Source organism: Poecilia mexicana, unplaced genomic scaffold, assembly GCF_051168715.1.
Source record: "Poecilia mexicana isolate PSO_F unplaced genomic scaffold, ASM5116871v1 scaffold_19, whole genome shotgun sequence".
Taxonomy (NCBI): domain Eukaryota; kingdom Metazoa; phylum Chordata; class Actinopteri; order Cyprinodontiformes; family Poeciliidae; genus Poecilia; species Poecilia mexicana.
This window is the reverse complement of record NW_028263388.1, coordinates 20,281,769-20,296,219: the sequence shown is the minus strand read 5'-3', so window position 1 is coordinate 20,296,219 and position 14,451 is coordinate 20,281,769. Positions and strand designations below refer to the sequence as shown.

Genomic DNA, 14,451 nt, shown 5'->3' with positions numbered 1-14,451 from the left:
GAGGGGCGGGGGCGGGGGGGACGCCGTTATCAGCGGGCCAGATAAACACCCCAGCCTCCTCTCCCCCCACCCGAGAGGTAGCGCTGATAGAGAGGCAGCCATGCCGCTGGGCAAATAGAAAGATCCTATCTGCCTCCGTGCTCTGAGCCGGCCCAATCAGCCCAAGCAGAAGCAGCGAGGCTTTTGCTCAAACGAGGGGAAGATGTGTGGGGAGACGAGACCGGATCGTCGGCCATGTCTGCTCCTCTTTGGAGACTTTTTCCAGAGCAGGAGTTGGATCTTTCGCCTACTTAGAAATGTCTGAGAGGAGGGAGACCTCTGGCCGAGCGGAGGGGCTCTGTGGGGCTCGGCGATGCTGATCGAGGAGGGTGGAGGAGGAATCTGAGCTTTTCTAGAATCCAGTTCTGATCAGGCACATTGTAGGACCAAACCTGGCATGTTAATACATTTTCTAGGGAGTGGCATTGATTTAATGCTCAATATTAACAACTCTGGGTCAAGAAGATGCAATATTGATCCTCTGAACTTCTTACTGCCAGTCTAAGGTAAATACTCATGTGATTACTTATACAGACTGAACTGATTTAAAACGCTGGAGAAAGGAACTTGGGCTTGAGCAATTCACTTAGTTAAAACCAGAGACCTAGATGGATTTTAATAACACCTTATGCATCTGACCAACAAAAAGTAGCACAGGATGACAAGGTTTTAGAACTTGTGTCAAACCCGAGGCCCAGGGGCCAAATCTGGCCCACCGTAGCTTTATGTGTGGTCCTCTAGACTCCAAATTACATCAGTAAGTTCCTCCAGTTTTTTCTCTAAATTCACACAAAATCAACAGATCCTCACATTTTTTCGGATTTTAGTCATGTGATAAAATGTCCTCTTCAAAGTTTTGCGTGAAGTCCAGTGGTAGGAAAAACAGACACCCCACATCCAGTCTTACTAAGTGATAGGTACTTTTTCTCGAACCTACATAAAAAGACCACAGACAACGTATATGAATTTTATAGACAAGCTTTTGCAAAAGGAGAACTTTTCATCAACAACCTCATCAGCCGTTCACAGAAAGTTCTGATCTGCTTTCACGTGAGCTCCTTCTTTTATTGTCAAAGAAAAACAGTCACAGGGGGCAGTCAGGAAAACAACAGAGGTCGTAAAACATTTAACCTAAACAAACTAGCAACTCAGTTCCAGGTGTGATATCTGATCTACGGTCTGAGCCCAGTTCAGCTCTAGGTCAAACTGTCAACAAGGAGGGAGGATAAACAAGAGACAAAATACGACTGCTCACAGGCAGTTAGGAGGTATTCTGGTTGATAAGAATTAAGGTCTGGGAAACAAAGAGTTAACTGTTTCACATGGAGATGAAACAGACAGTTGCGACCTCCAGGTCAGTTTATACACACATAAGGAAGAGAACACTTTAAACTCAAAATCACAATAATACTGATTAACATTAGACTGAATATGAACTAAAGTAATAATGATAATACCAAAAAATATCTAACATTCCCCCCTTTTTATCATTTTACTATGTGTGTAAACTTTATGCAAAAGCCAAGCATAGAAAAGAAAAGAAAAGAAAAAGAACCAATAAATGCAAAAGTTTTTTTTTTCTTTCTAATCTAAACACAGAAAATACACAACGAATAAATGTGAAATAACGAAATAAATGAAAAATAAAAGAAACAAAAAATCAAATGCAGGTCTCTACAACCACTTGTTGTAGGAGTCATTCAGCAAATGAATTCATCTGTTTATTGATTACAGAACTTCATCACTGTTCAGAAAACCATCAGAACTTGAAACAAGTCATCTTCAGTTGTCTCATAAGATGCCTTTGCCAGCTGATAGTTGATAACAGTTGTGTTAATTGTTTTAAACATCATGCTTCGAAGTCATGGAAAAATGCAACCTATGAACAGGCAAAAAAGAATCAAAACACCCAGAATAGGTGTTTCAAGCTTCACCAGTAAATTCCACCATGGTCTGGAAGTGAGCCAAGAAAGAAAATCAAAAGGAGATGATCCTTGTGTTCCACTTTCTATGTAATGTTTAAATTCTTCCAGTTCCTGTTTCATCAAGCACAAAAGTGCAGTCGTTTCAGACCCCTCCCTGAGAGGCTGTGAGGAAGTCCAGGAAAACACGGTTTTGCATAACCATGTTTCTCAGTTCAGTCAGTTCTTTCATGGTACCATTGGCCAGCTGGTATGTGATGTTAATTAGTCGCAGTAATCCGTACCTGTTTATCTCAACGTGGTCCCGAATCTCTCCTAGACCAACCCATGGAAACAGGCTTTGCATGAATTTTTCTCCGCCGTTCCAAATCCTGAATTCCCATGGAACTCCAGTATGTGTTGTGAGGCCTCCCCATCTTTTGACCTCTGACATAACTGTTCGTTTGGAGCGGGTGTGTGGATCATTCTGTGCTTTCCTGATGAACGCAATCGGGTTGATTAGAGGTACCACAGCACACAGTCCTCCCCAATTTTTCGGCAAGAACATGTATGCTTCATTCCCGCATATGAAGTACCAGTCTGCCAACATCCGTGAGCCATAATCTCCTGGCACTATGGCGCTACACAGTGTTGTCACTTGTCTCCTCTTTGTCTTATGCGTGGTGTTGAAACTCCTTTCCTGAAGCAGGTTGTCACAGTCTGGGTTATCCTTCCAGACTTTGCAGTGTGGAGTCGCCCTTTGACCCCTGCAGGCTGTGCAGTCGATGAAATCCTGTGTCGGTTCGCAGTAGGTGTAAACTCTGTTACACAAGTTCCAGGGCAACGTCCCTAGAACAACATGTCCATTATTATAAACACAGTTCCTCAGAGATCCTGCTTTGGCTCCTGCTAACGAAATGATCTCTGGTATTTTCCATATAGTTTGTTGAGATGACGGAAAAGGAAGTACATCGTCTGCGAGTGAACAATTTAAAGATTGAAACAGTCCTTGCACAGCCTCTCCCATCCGGAGGTCAGCTGAATAGTCCTTCTCACGTGGTCTGTCTCCTCTTAGGGGTGGGATGCGGCGCGGTCTGGTGCTTAGAACATAGAGACACATCTGTTTGTCGTCAGTAATGTTACCTGGTCGGAGACCTGAGCTGTGTATGGAAACCGGCAGCTGCGCACACACGTAGCAGTTCACAGCATGTCCCTCATAAGCGGTTCTGTTCATCAGTTTCCACCACAGATTGGTACTGTAGTCATGCGGGTGGAACTCAGGCTCGCTTCCTTCTCCAAACATCAGACATGCTGCAGTCACAGCGCAGTAGAAGATCCATCTGGCATATGGAGTCTCCATTGCTGCTCGGCGTACAGAGATGTTAGAACCCCCAAACTAAAGGAGTGAGAATCTTAGCGTTTCTTCACCGGGTTTGAGACGAACTACACTAAAAAGTAGAACCCCTTTGCAGTCCGGCCTTCCTCTCTACTCCGAATTAGGGGTTCAACACTCTTTGCAGCTTGCAGTGACTGAGATGTATCCAGCTGGGTCTTTCAGCAATCTTTACAGCTGTTGGTGTGGTCATCAGCACCTGGAACGGTCCTTCCCACCGTGGACTCGCTCAGTTCTTTCGTTTGATGACCTTTATGTAGACCCAGTCGCCTTGCTCGATTGGAGCGGCCTCCTGTACAGGAAGAGAATCATAAGGCAGTAACTTTGCTCTGGACACTTCCTTCAGTTTAAGAGTCCTGATCATATAATCTGCTAATGTCTGATCTTCATCAGCTTTTTGTATTCTGGAGCAAACAGAGGCAATCTGTAAGCTCTCCCATGAATTATTTCAGAAGGTGTTAGACCATCAGCTGTCGGGGTGATTCTCATATAGAGCTTCACTAAATCTAAACATTCTGTGGAATACCGTGTGTTGGGATATAGTTTTGCAGATAGCCTTAGCTACCATCAAAGCATCCTCATGCTTTGCTGGAACTATTTCAACCCATTTAGAAAAAGCATCAATCATCATCTAACAGTATTTGTTAACTCAAAAGTTCATAACAAAAAAATTTTATGTAAGAATTTAGTAGTTATATAGTATTACCTCACCATTTTCCCGTTTCCCCCCTTTTTACACATGGCATTGCCCATGTGTCACAATCACTTAAGCTTCTAATAAAGTCTTTGGGAGGATTAGTAGTTAATGCAGGTGAACTCATAGGTTTATAGAAGATATTTTAGCAGACACGTATTTTAAGTGCAGGGTTATATTGTGGTTTTTCTTTGTTAAACTCTAAATTAAATTTTTCAATTAAATTCAACGAAATATTTCATAATATTTCAACACTGCAATATCAATTTTTTTTCAACACGTAGAGATGTTTAATTTAGTTCCAAACTAGTAAATAAAACATTTGAAAATCATTATTAGCTTAGGATCTCTAATACATTTTTCTAATTGGTGTAATTTAGTTGCATAGCTCTATCAGTTTTTTTGTTTAACTTTTAATGATTATAATTTTTCTTCTTCATAGTTTCCCAACCTATGGCCCGTGGGCCCTAAGAGGATCACTGGTCCTTCTGTTAAGGACTGAGTTAACGGGTACAAAATGAACGATTGTATCTAACATTGTACCTAAAAACCTCTAAAATGTTCCTTTCTGGGTAGATTATTCCTATATGCAAACAGAATTAGTGAGCACATTCTTATATCACAGTGGTGTGTGTATAACTTATCTCGCATTTCTCCACTGTCTCACTTCTCGCTTCCCCCTCCTGCTGTTGGCGTCGCTGCAGCTGGTCCTCCCCCCGCCTCTCCTCCAGCTCCCTGTCAGTCCAACTGGCTCTGGTGTTGGATAAGTTGTCCAGATCGTCCCTTAGTGAATGTCCAGGTTGTCCACCAATGAATTTAGTTCCAGTCCAAACGTCCAGCAGGACTCCATACAGTAGTTTGCTGCATGGCAGTTCCCAGATGTCCAAGAATCAGGATCAGCGGACATCTTAGTGCCTTCAGGTGGCAGAAATCATTGTTTTCTTTTTCGCTTCTTTATCAATTGTCATTGGCTGGTGATGAAGGAGGGACATCATCTGATCTGGCAGGACAGGTTTGAGTTGAGGTCGGAGGTCAGACTCACCGCAGCAAGGCTCAGACAGAGGAAAAAGAAAGAAGCAAATAAGAATCCATTAGGGTTTGTTTGGCTTTCTGTGTCTTTTTTCTTTTTACAAACATTTTCCATATAACTTTTCTCTTGTGATCGTATAGTGTTTAGCCGCTTATTACCCAACTTTTTAGGGACTCATAAATCCTTTCCTTATTCAAACACATATAAACATGAAACATGTTAAAAGTTGTAGTCTCTTTTAACCTGTACAATATTAACCTTTAAAATATAGAATGTAAGTTTATGTTAACTTCATCTGAGTCACATCTCACCAGAGAACAATGGATTTCTCTAAATTTGTCGATCTTAGTGCTGCAGACTGTGAGGTCAGCGGGCAGCCCTCCTCTCAAAAAGGCCTAAGAGAGTCAAGAGGCTGGAATAATGTCCAGGTCGGTACCTTACTCTGACCTCTGACCCCTCCAGTTATACAGCCAAAGGATCATTTCACCAAGTCGGTGTTATAATCTGATCACGACACAATATATTAAACACTGTTCTCTGGGGAGAATTTTATTATTTAATTTTATTTTTCAGCTTCTCCTCCTTCAGGAAAGTCATAATTCCACTTTTAGCATACAAGGAAGTTGTTCCCATGTTTTTATTTCAGTGAGACGTCTCTCAACTGATTTTTCTTTGAAAGTGTAGGAACACTAAAAAACAAAACAAAACAAACAAACAAACAAACAAACAAAACAAACAAACACCAGTGTTTCCTAAAAGTAATTATTTCTGACTTGTGAGGCTTAAACCTAATTTTTAGTAACATTAAATATTATTTTGCATGCACTGGTTTCATACCGAAATTCAATTTCTTTTATTTATTTATCTTTTACTTAACGTGTAACAAGCTGCACATGTGTCCACCATTTCATCAATTTTGTCTGGTGGTGTGACTTTTTGGGGTGTGGTAGAGTCTGATCATGCTGAGGATTTCTCCTGTTTGTGGTCCCCTCACTTTTGCTTCTCCTGCTTCTACCCCATTTCCACTTATCGGGGTCTTCTGTTACAGGCGTTATTCCTTCTACCCTTTTCCGGCCTCTTTCAAGGTCCAGGGTGCAAAAACATATAAGTTTTGTGCACCTTCCTCTAATGAGGGGTACAGTCGTGTTGCTGGGACTGCAGCGGCTGAGACTGGGGCAGACGGAGCTGCTGCAGCAACGGGGGAAGGGTTGGTTGCAGGAGCTTGTGCTCACCGCACCACTACATCATTCTGTGTGCTTAGAATGACTTTATTATCTTTTGGTCTAACAAATAGGTTTTTTGCTTCTACAAATTTTTGTCTTTAACCTTTTTAATTTGTTCTTTCCGATTTATGGCTTCTTTTAACCATAATTTAGCACATCTCAGCTCATCCTCCTTTTTAGCCTTCTTTATTCCCTTTTTTCTTGTTACACTACTCTCCAAAATTCCCACAATTGTTTGCCATTGATCAATTTTTAGTTTTCCATCTATTTTATATTTCTTTTTCCATTTTTTCATGTGTACAATGCTACCAGGAAATCTGGACAGCATGTATTTCTCATCCCCATCGGGGCCCTCAACAAGTGAGGAATTACAAGAATTTGCATTTCCCATTATTCAACTTACTTGCAATTTGAGCTTTTATTTATTTAAATTTAGTCCAGGTTCGTTGACTCCTAGGGAGTCCTATGAACTGGAGATCTTTTCAGTAGGCCAGCAATTAAAAATACCTTGTTGTGGTATTCTCCACTTCAACTCTTTTGAGTGGGAGAATCTCGCCTTTGCATCCACAAGAGGTTTGCTGCTTACAACCCTACTGTATTATATGAGGTAAAATACTGAGCAGTATTTAAACCTCCAATCACTCTTTCACGCACACACACATCAAAGCAGCAAGCAAACAGCAATATCAGCACAGTAATAACAGAACAGTAATAATAAGCTTCCTATCTACGTGAGGACTTACCCTTATGGGGTCTCCTCGAATAGAGTTTTAGCAGAGCGACATCATACAAGGATACTCAAACCTCAGAGTTTTAGCAGAGCGACATCATACAAGGATTCTCAAACCTCAGAGTTTTAGCAGAGCGACATCATACAAGGATACTCAAACCTCAGAGTTTTAGCAGAGCGACATCATACAAGGATACTCAAACCTCAGAGTTTTAGCAGAGCGACATCATACAAGGATACTCAAACCTCTAAAATAGTCATTTTAAAATTCACCTACGTTTCTGTAGTTTTCGGGTTGTCCAGTCGGATCTCGTCACTCCGCCGTTGGCAGACAAAGTCGGACCTACGTCGCTGGCCCAGCAAAGAATTTTGCTTCCTGGGTCTTTCTTTCCAGGTCCAGTTGACTCTGGCCGTGCACGGATTCAGCGCGTCTTCCTCTGCCTGTCAGCGGGCGGGGAGAGATCCCGGATTTCGGCACCAAATGATAGGTACTTTTTCTCGAACCTACATAAAAAGACCACAGACAACGTATATGAATTTTATAGACAAGCTTTTGCAAAAGGAGAACTTTTCATCAACAACCTCATCAGCCGTTCACAGAAAGTTCTGATCTGCTTTCACGTGAGCTCCTTCTTTTATTGTCAAAGAAAAACAGTCACAGGGGGCAGTCAGGAAAACAACAGAGGTCGTAAAACATTTAACCTAAACAAACTAGCAACTCAGTTCCAGGTGTGATATCTGATCTACGGTCTGAGCCCAGTTCAGCTCTAGGTCAAACTGTCAACAAGGAGGGAGGATAAACAAGAGACAAAATACGACTGCTCACAGGCAGTTAGGAGGTATTCTGGTTGATAAGAATTAAGGTCTGGGAAACAAAGAGTTAACTGTTTCACATGGAGATGAAACAGACAGTTGCGACCTCCAGGTCAGTTTATACACACATAAGGAAGAGAACACTTTAAACTCAAAATCACAATAATACTGATTAACATTAGACTGAATATGAACTAAAGTAATAATGATAATACCAAAAAATATCTAACACTAAGCTTGAGCTTCTTTTCACAGAAAGATAAACGAGGATTTCAGCTATTAAGCAGACAGAGACCCCACTGACTCACATCTGTAGCTGTAAAGAAAGTTGATTACACAAAGTGTGATTCAGGGAGGCTGGATGCAAATTCATGACGCACTTTTCAGATTTCTATTTGTAAAAACAATTGAAAATCATCCATTTAACACGTTTTCACCTTTTTTTTTTGTTGCTCCATGGCATAGAATAGGTGACAAAACGTGAAAAAGTTGGTGTGAGTACTTTTGCAAGGTGTGTTCTTCTTTATTACATTAAATGTGAATGAGGCATTTAAATACACACCTGTCGAAGTGCATTTCTTTTTTTGATACAAAGTGCTGTGGAAGAGTTTGGGAATTTGAAGACAGTGATCTATATTTAAAATCTAACCAGGTAGCTAGAAATAAATGTGAGTAATGTGAGTTTCCTTGGAAACAAAAAAAAAAGAATACACTTATCTCTATTTCTCAAAGATTATTATTACTCGAAGACTTCATTATTTGCAGCAGAAATCACAATGCATCCTTACACTTGATCCACCATCACTTTAGTTTCCTTTCAGGTTGAAAGAACCACCAATGAACGTTTCTCACTTTTTCTTTTATCCGCTGACTATCTATTAGATCCTCTCAACACCAGAGGAAGAAACTGACTAGTCATTTCATCTCTTCTTTGTCTGCTTAGGAAATATCAACTCCAGCCTTTTTTTCTTCTTCTTCTTCATTTCTTTTTCAGAGGGCCATTAGCGTCCTATGATTCCCTTTAAAAGAGCCTTTCTATCATTCCATTCAGCTGGCGCTGAAGTGAGTTTTGAAAAGGGTGGGCACTTACTTACTGAAGTTGCAGCGACTGTGCTTGTGTCAAACATTTCAGGCGCTCCTTCCACCACCTCACAGTTTGACACGCGGTCGCAGCGATAGGCCGGGGAGCCTCTGCGACGAACAGGGAGGCACGTCTTCTGGAAGCAGAGAGGAGGGCTCCGGAGGGGTGAAGAGGCTACAGCTGCCATTCCTCATCTTAATGACATGCTGGGATACAGATGCACCTACAAATGTGGGGTAAAAGAGGAAAGATGTATAGCTTGGCCCCTGCTAGCGTCAAAAATAAAAAAGAAGAAGAAGAAAACACGCAGGAAGTGAGTGTCGGATGCTCTGTGCACGCGTGACATTCAAAGTGAATCCCATAAACATTTGCATTTGTACAGAGACGTGCATGCTCTCACCGCACATGAATATGTATCCCTTTACATTAGAAGGCGAGTACACATGGATGGTGCACACCTTCTTGCAGCGAGCAGCGCCTGTGACAGATGTACACAAGGCTTGTTGCCAGGAAGAAAGCCCTTTCATTTTTCCTTTTAATTCTCTCCATATTTTGGCATGCCTGTCTCTGTACGCACTGTGGCCATGTCACCAAAGCCGTTTCTTTTCGCTGTTTTCTTTCTTTCTTTTTTTTTTTCTTCCTCTTGCCTCTTTATCGTCATGAAGTTGAACTCATTTGTGCCAGGAGAGATTAGAAGAGAACCGGGCAAAGCGAAGGCAGAGATGTTTTTGTCATTAATGAGCTAACTCTTTGTTATGCGCCGGGCTAAGGGGGTCTAATGATGACGTTTATACCAAGAGGAAGAAGCTGAGTCTCTAGAGTCCACACACACACACACACACACACACGCACACACACACACACAGTCTGAAATCACTGGCTTTGGTGCAACTCTTTAACTCTGCTCAGTTATGCAGATGAGCCTGCCGTACGCCGACGCTGGTCGTCACTTTAATGATGACGTGGGTAAACAGACATAGCTCCCCCTCCAACACCATCCGAGTTACTGATTTTTTATTTTTTTACCTGTAAAAAAGTTAATTGTCTTTGCCACTAAAGAGCTATGAGCTGTCACGCCTCTGACAAAGACATGAAGAGGAAAGAAAGACAAGAGAGAAAGAGAGAGAGAGAGAAAGGGTTTTATTTTTGTCTCCTCAGCCTTATGGCTAAGAATCTCCAAAGATACAAATCATGATGTTTTGATGCAGGATGATGGGCAGATCAACCTCTCCTGGCAGGGCCCACTTTGGAGGTTTTCTGTCTGTTCTCCATTTCAACCACCGGGTGGCAGAAGAGCACAAGGAACACGCCAAGTGTTTGAAATGACTCTGCTCCACTCACCAAGTAAAGAAGACCAAGGACAGGACTGTGTGTGTTTTTTCTTCTTCTTTTAACCCCAAACAGCTTGGAAATTGTTGTTAAAGTTACAGTAAAAAGCGCAGAGATGGTTTATGATCAAATGCTTCCAGCCGGTTTGTTATTAAACAAGTTCTTTTATTTATCTTAAAAGGCTTTTTGAGGGGGGAAAAAATGATAAATTGTAATAATGAGCTAAATTCAACTGAAAGCGTTGAGGATTGGAAATATATTATATCCGTTTTAAATAATCCATAGCTTTCGATCATTATTCAGACTGCTTGAGCATAAATTAAACATTTCTATACATTAAATAGAAAGGCAATCCAAAAACAGCGGGCAGCAAAAACAATATTCATGACAGTCAGGGATTTACTTTGGCATAATGCACGTTTAGTCAAACTGCATTCTACTAATTATTATGCATTTTGCACACTTGCATTGCATTCATTTTAGAAGTTCAACTTTCAAAGAGCCATGAACATTTCTTTTGATCCCAAATGGAAAAATAAGTACAGTAGCTAAACCAGGAAAGTATATTTTTACACTCTAAAATATAAGCTTTGACCAAGTATGCTTTAAATCTTGGAAATAAATCAACTTTCTACATGCTTTCTATTTCTGAACGTTTCTGTTACGTGTTCAGACATAAAAGGCTAGGAAAATATTGCACACCTTTAAAACAATCTATTGCATTCAGTTATATCCAGATCATTAGCACAAGCATAGATTTTACATTTCAGAACTTTAAAGGGGAAAATGGGTGGAAAAATTGTTCTAACAGCTTTTAAAAACAAGATTTGCATATTTAAACAACATGCATGAAAGATTTTTTTTTTTAAAGAAAACTATTTATTGTTCCAAGTTGAAAAGGATGTAAGGAGATGTACAGTTATTACAGAAAAGTGAACATTAATACAATGAAAAAACACTTTGATCAAACATACTTTCAAGTTATATATATATATAAAAAGTCTTCACAATATGTATTATTATTATTATTATTATTATTATTATTATTATTATTATTATTATTATTATTATTATTATCATTATTATTATTAGCATTATTATTATTATTATTATTATTATTATTATTATTATTATTATTATTATTATTATTATTATTATTATTGCTAATTATATAGCTTTGCATTTAGGTACATTTAAATTCAAATACAGGCAGGAAAAGATGGTTAGTAAAATAATCTTTCTGTGAGTTCAGATCTCTGTAACAATTAATGGAAAATTTAGACAAAGTATATAAACTACACACTACAAAGACACCTAACTCACTAAAGATAAGTCACTTAGTTAATACTTAGTTAATAACTTAAATTGCACTACTTTTTTAAAGCATTTGAGAAAATAGAACATTTATGTTTAAAATCGACAGGGGAAAGAAATAAATCTTTTACTCATTTGCTGCAAAATTTCAGTTTGTACTCATCGCTTGCTAATATCTTTTATCTTAAAATTAGATTTTGTCTGGGAAAGAATTAACTGGAATAAAACTAAACGGAGCTAAGGCAGACAGCCAATGATGTATCGAGTAATTAAATTCACATGAAAGACGGAATGAAAACAGCAGACAGTTAAGTCTGGCTTCAGAAAATGTTTAGACACATTTTATCTTTTAGTGCAAATTTGGGCAAAATTAAATTTGCACAATAGATAGTTTACATTTCATACCAGCTACACCTATATTTATAAGAGAAGTGACCCAAGAAAGTACTTTCTGTTACAGATTTCTCACACACAAAGATTTCGAAGCCAACCTGAGTTATTGCAGAGTAAAATAATCTGGCCCCATGTGAGAATCTATTTACCCCCTTGATAAATCATGAATTAAATATAATTTATGTGTCTTGTTTAATTTTCAGGCATTGCAATGTTTTTATTTCTTACTGCCCTCCAGTAGAATTAAGAAATCAGTCAAGTAGCACCTTTCTAACGACGTGAAGTAGGCTAAGATATCTAAAAATGAAACATTTCAAGCCCCGATTTAGACAAGCAAAGTATAAAGTTTATTATTTGACATGCACAAGCAGCATAAACAAATGAAAAACATCTTCATTAGTACATAAGTTAGTACAGAAAAGTACACATCTTTTCTAACTTTGAACACATAAAATAAATAAAAAAATAAATAAAAGCAAGACAAAAGAAATTGTTGCATAATCCGGCCGTCAGATACATTGTCTTCGTGGCTTTTAATTTACAGTGTAGCCTTTAGGTAGGCACAAATCAACCGGCGTATCAATGTCAGAACATTATTCAGAAAACAATTCCCCTTTTTTCGTCTTTTTTTTCTGCTTCTTTATCTCTCTGCTGATTGCACGCTAGATGCCCTGAGCACTTGTGACTGAAGACAAATTAACTTGGGAATGATTGTCACATCAAAGTCTCTCTCGGCGCGGTTCGTTTAAGACTCTGGGCGCTGAGACCAAAGTTTGGATCATAGTGTGGCAGCAAAAAATAGAAACGGGAGGTTTTTGCTTTGCTTCTATGTTTTGTTTTGTTCCACTTTTGTTGTTCTTATTTGCCCAGAACTGAATTCTAGTAGTCACCAGAAATTCCCCACTGTTAGACATTCATTCTTGCATAGCCAAGGATCAAGGTTGCGTACTTCACCCATGCTGTGCAAAGATACTGTCTTTTTTTTTTTTTTTGAGTTTGGGCAGAATCAACTCCAGGGAAACTGTCAACTACCTGCCTCATTTCAGCTCATACTGTGGACACATAAAACCATATATTATTCTTAGCTGGCAACACATGATACCATACATGCACCCAGATTTGTATTACACCACTAGCCGCACAACAAAACAAGCGTCCCCCCCGCCCAGCACTCCCTTTAGAAAACAGCCCTCCAGGGAACAAATACTAAGCGAAAACATGTAACTGCACTTGACAAACTGCGCTGGAGAATGGTGGCCATTGTGAGTGTTTATTGGACGCCATCTTTCCCTGTGATGTGAGAGATAGGGTAGTAGTGGTGGTGGTGGGCGGGTGTGTGTGGGGGGGGGGTCCGTGCCTTGTTTCTACAGCGGTGCATCCAGCAGCACTCAGCGGGAGGTTTGAGCTCCCCTTCTCTCTGCCGGTGCCACCGCCAGCCGTCTCTGCCGAGGCGGTGTGCTAATCATTTAAACAGCCCAATCAAAGGCAATCTGATGTTTCACACAAGGGAGGGAGGGAAAAAAAAAGGAAGGGAGGAAAGTGATTATCAGTGTTTGCGAGAGGCAGCCGGAGTGATTGAGCTGAAGGGGGACTTTGATTTTTAGGGCCTGCAGTTGTTTTTGCACGACGGCGTTGAAGAATGTGGCGAGCTGTCAGAGCATGACAGGTAACTTTTAGTGCTATTATTATTATCATTATTTTACACACACACACAAAAAATCCTAAAAATTCCTCATGCTAAGCCAACAAGCAACCCGGCTCCTGAAAAGTGTTATGTTTACTTCTAGGATTTTCTGTAAGAAATATAAAATTTGAGACTAAATACAGTATTGAAAAGAAACTGTTATTTCAGTTCAGCTGCTTTCACATAGGAGTCTGGATTAAAAGTGATTCACACACTTTCACAGCAAGCGCACACACACACACACACACACACACACACACACACTGGCAGCACAGTGGAGATGAATCACCTTGGCTTGTCAAGAGGTTGGTTAATAGACACATTTGATGTCACTGAAAGCCCACTGGTGTTTAAAGGGGTTTTGTTAGTGTGTTGATATCACCTCCTGTGCATAAAGCTCCACTTAAAACAATAAATAGCAATGAGCGCATCCGAAGCCCCTGCAGTTTTAAACTATATCCCTTTGATATGGGATACCTATTACTGTTGGCTTTATCTAATGGATTGGATTCCCACACCTCGTTCCGACAGCGTTTCAAAGCGCCGAAGCCTTCAAATGTAATGTGTTATCAGCACATTAGCTGCTCTAAAACCTCCATCAGTGCTTGGTGGATCTGCAGGGAATGGCACAGCGCAGTCAGGAAAGAGGGCAGCGGCCTTTCAACTCCGCTCACCGTGTCTGCCGAATTCATTCAACATCTTAAACTCAGAATTTATTCAAGTTTGTTTAAATTTAACCCTTCTGCAGTAGGTCACATTTTGGTGTTTGCAATTGTTTTAGTAAGTTATTTAGTTGCTGTTTTTTGTTGTTGTTGTTATTTTAGAGG

At 40.0% G+C, this 14,451-nt stretch overlaps 1 protein-coding gene across 1 annotated transcript; it reads right to left on the bottom strand.

Annotated features, from left to right (window-relative positions):
• Positions 1-1,001: 1,001 nt before the first annotated feature.
• On the bottom strand, positions 1,002-4,305 carry LOC148153716 (uncharacterized). Its single transcript, XM_088016538.1, has one exon. It carries the CDS (start codon positions 3,298-3,300, stop codon positions 2,107-2,109), a length of 1,194 nt encoding a protein of 397 aa, XP_087872664.1. The 5' UTR covers positions 3,301-4,305; the 3' UTR covers positions 1,002-2,106.
• Positions 4,306-14,451: the final 10,146 nt, after the last annotated feature.

Coding starts and splice junctions, on each gene's coding strand:
- LOC148153716 (XM_088016538.1), bottom strand. CDS start 3,300: ATGGAGACTCCATATGCCAGATGGATCTTCTACTGCGCTGTGACTGCA.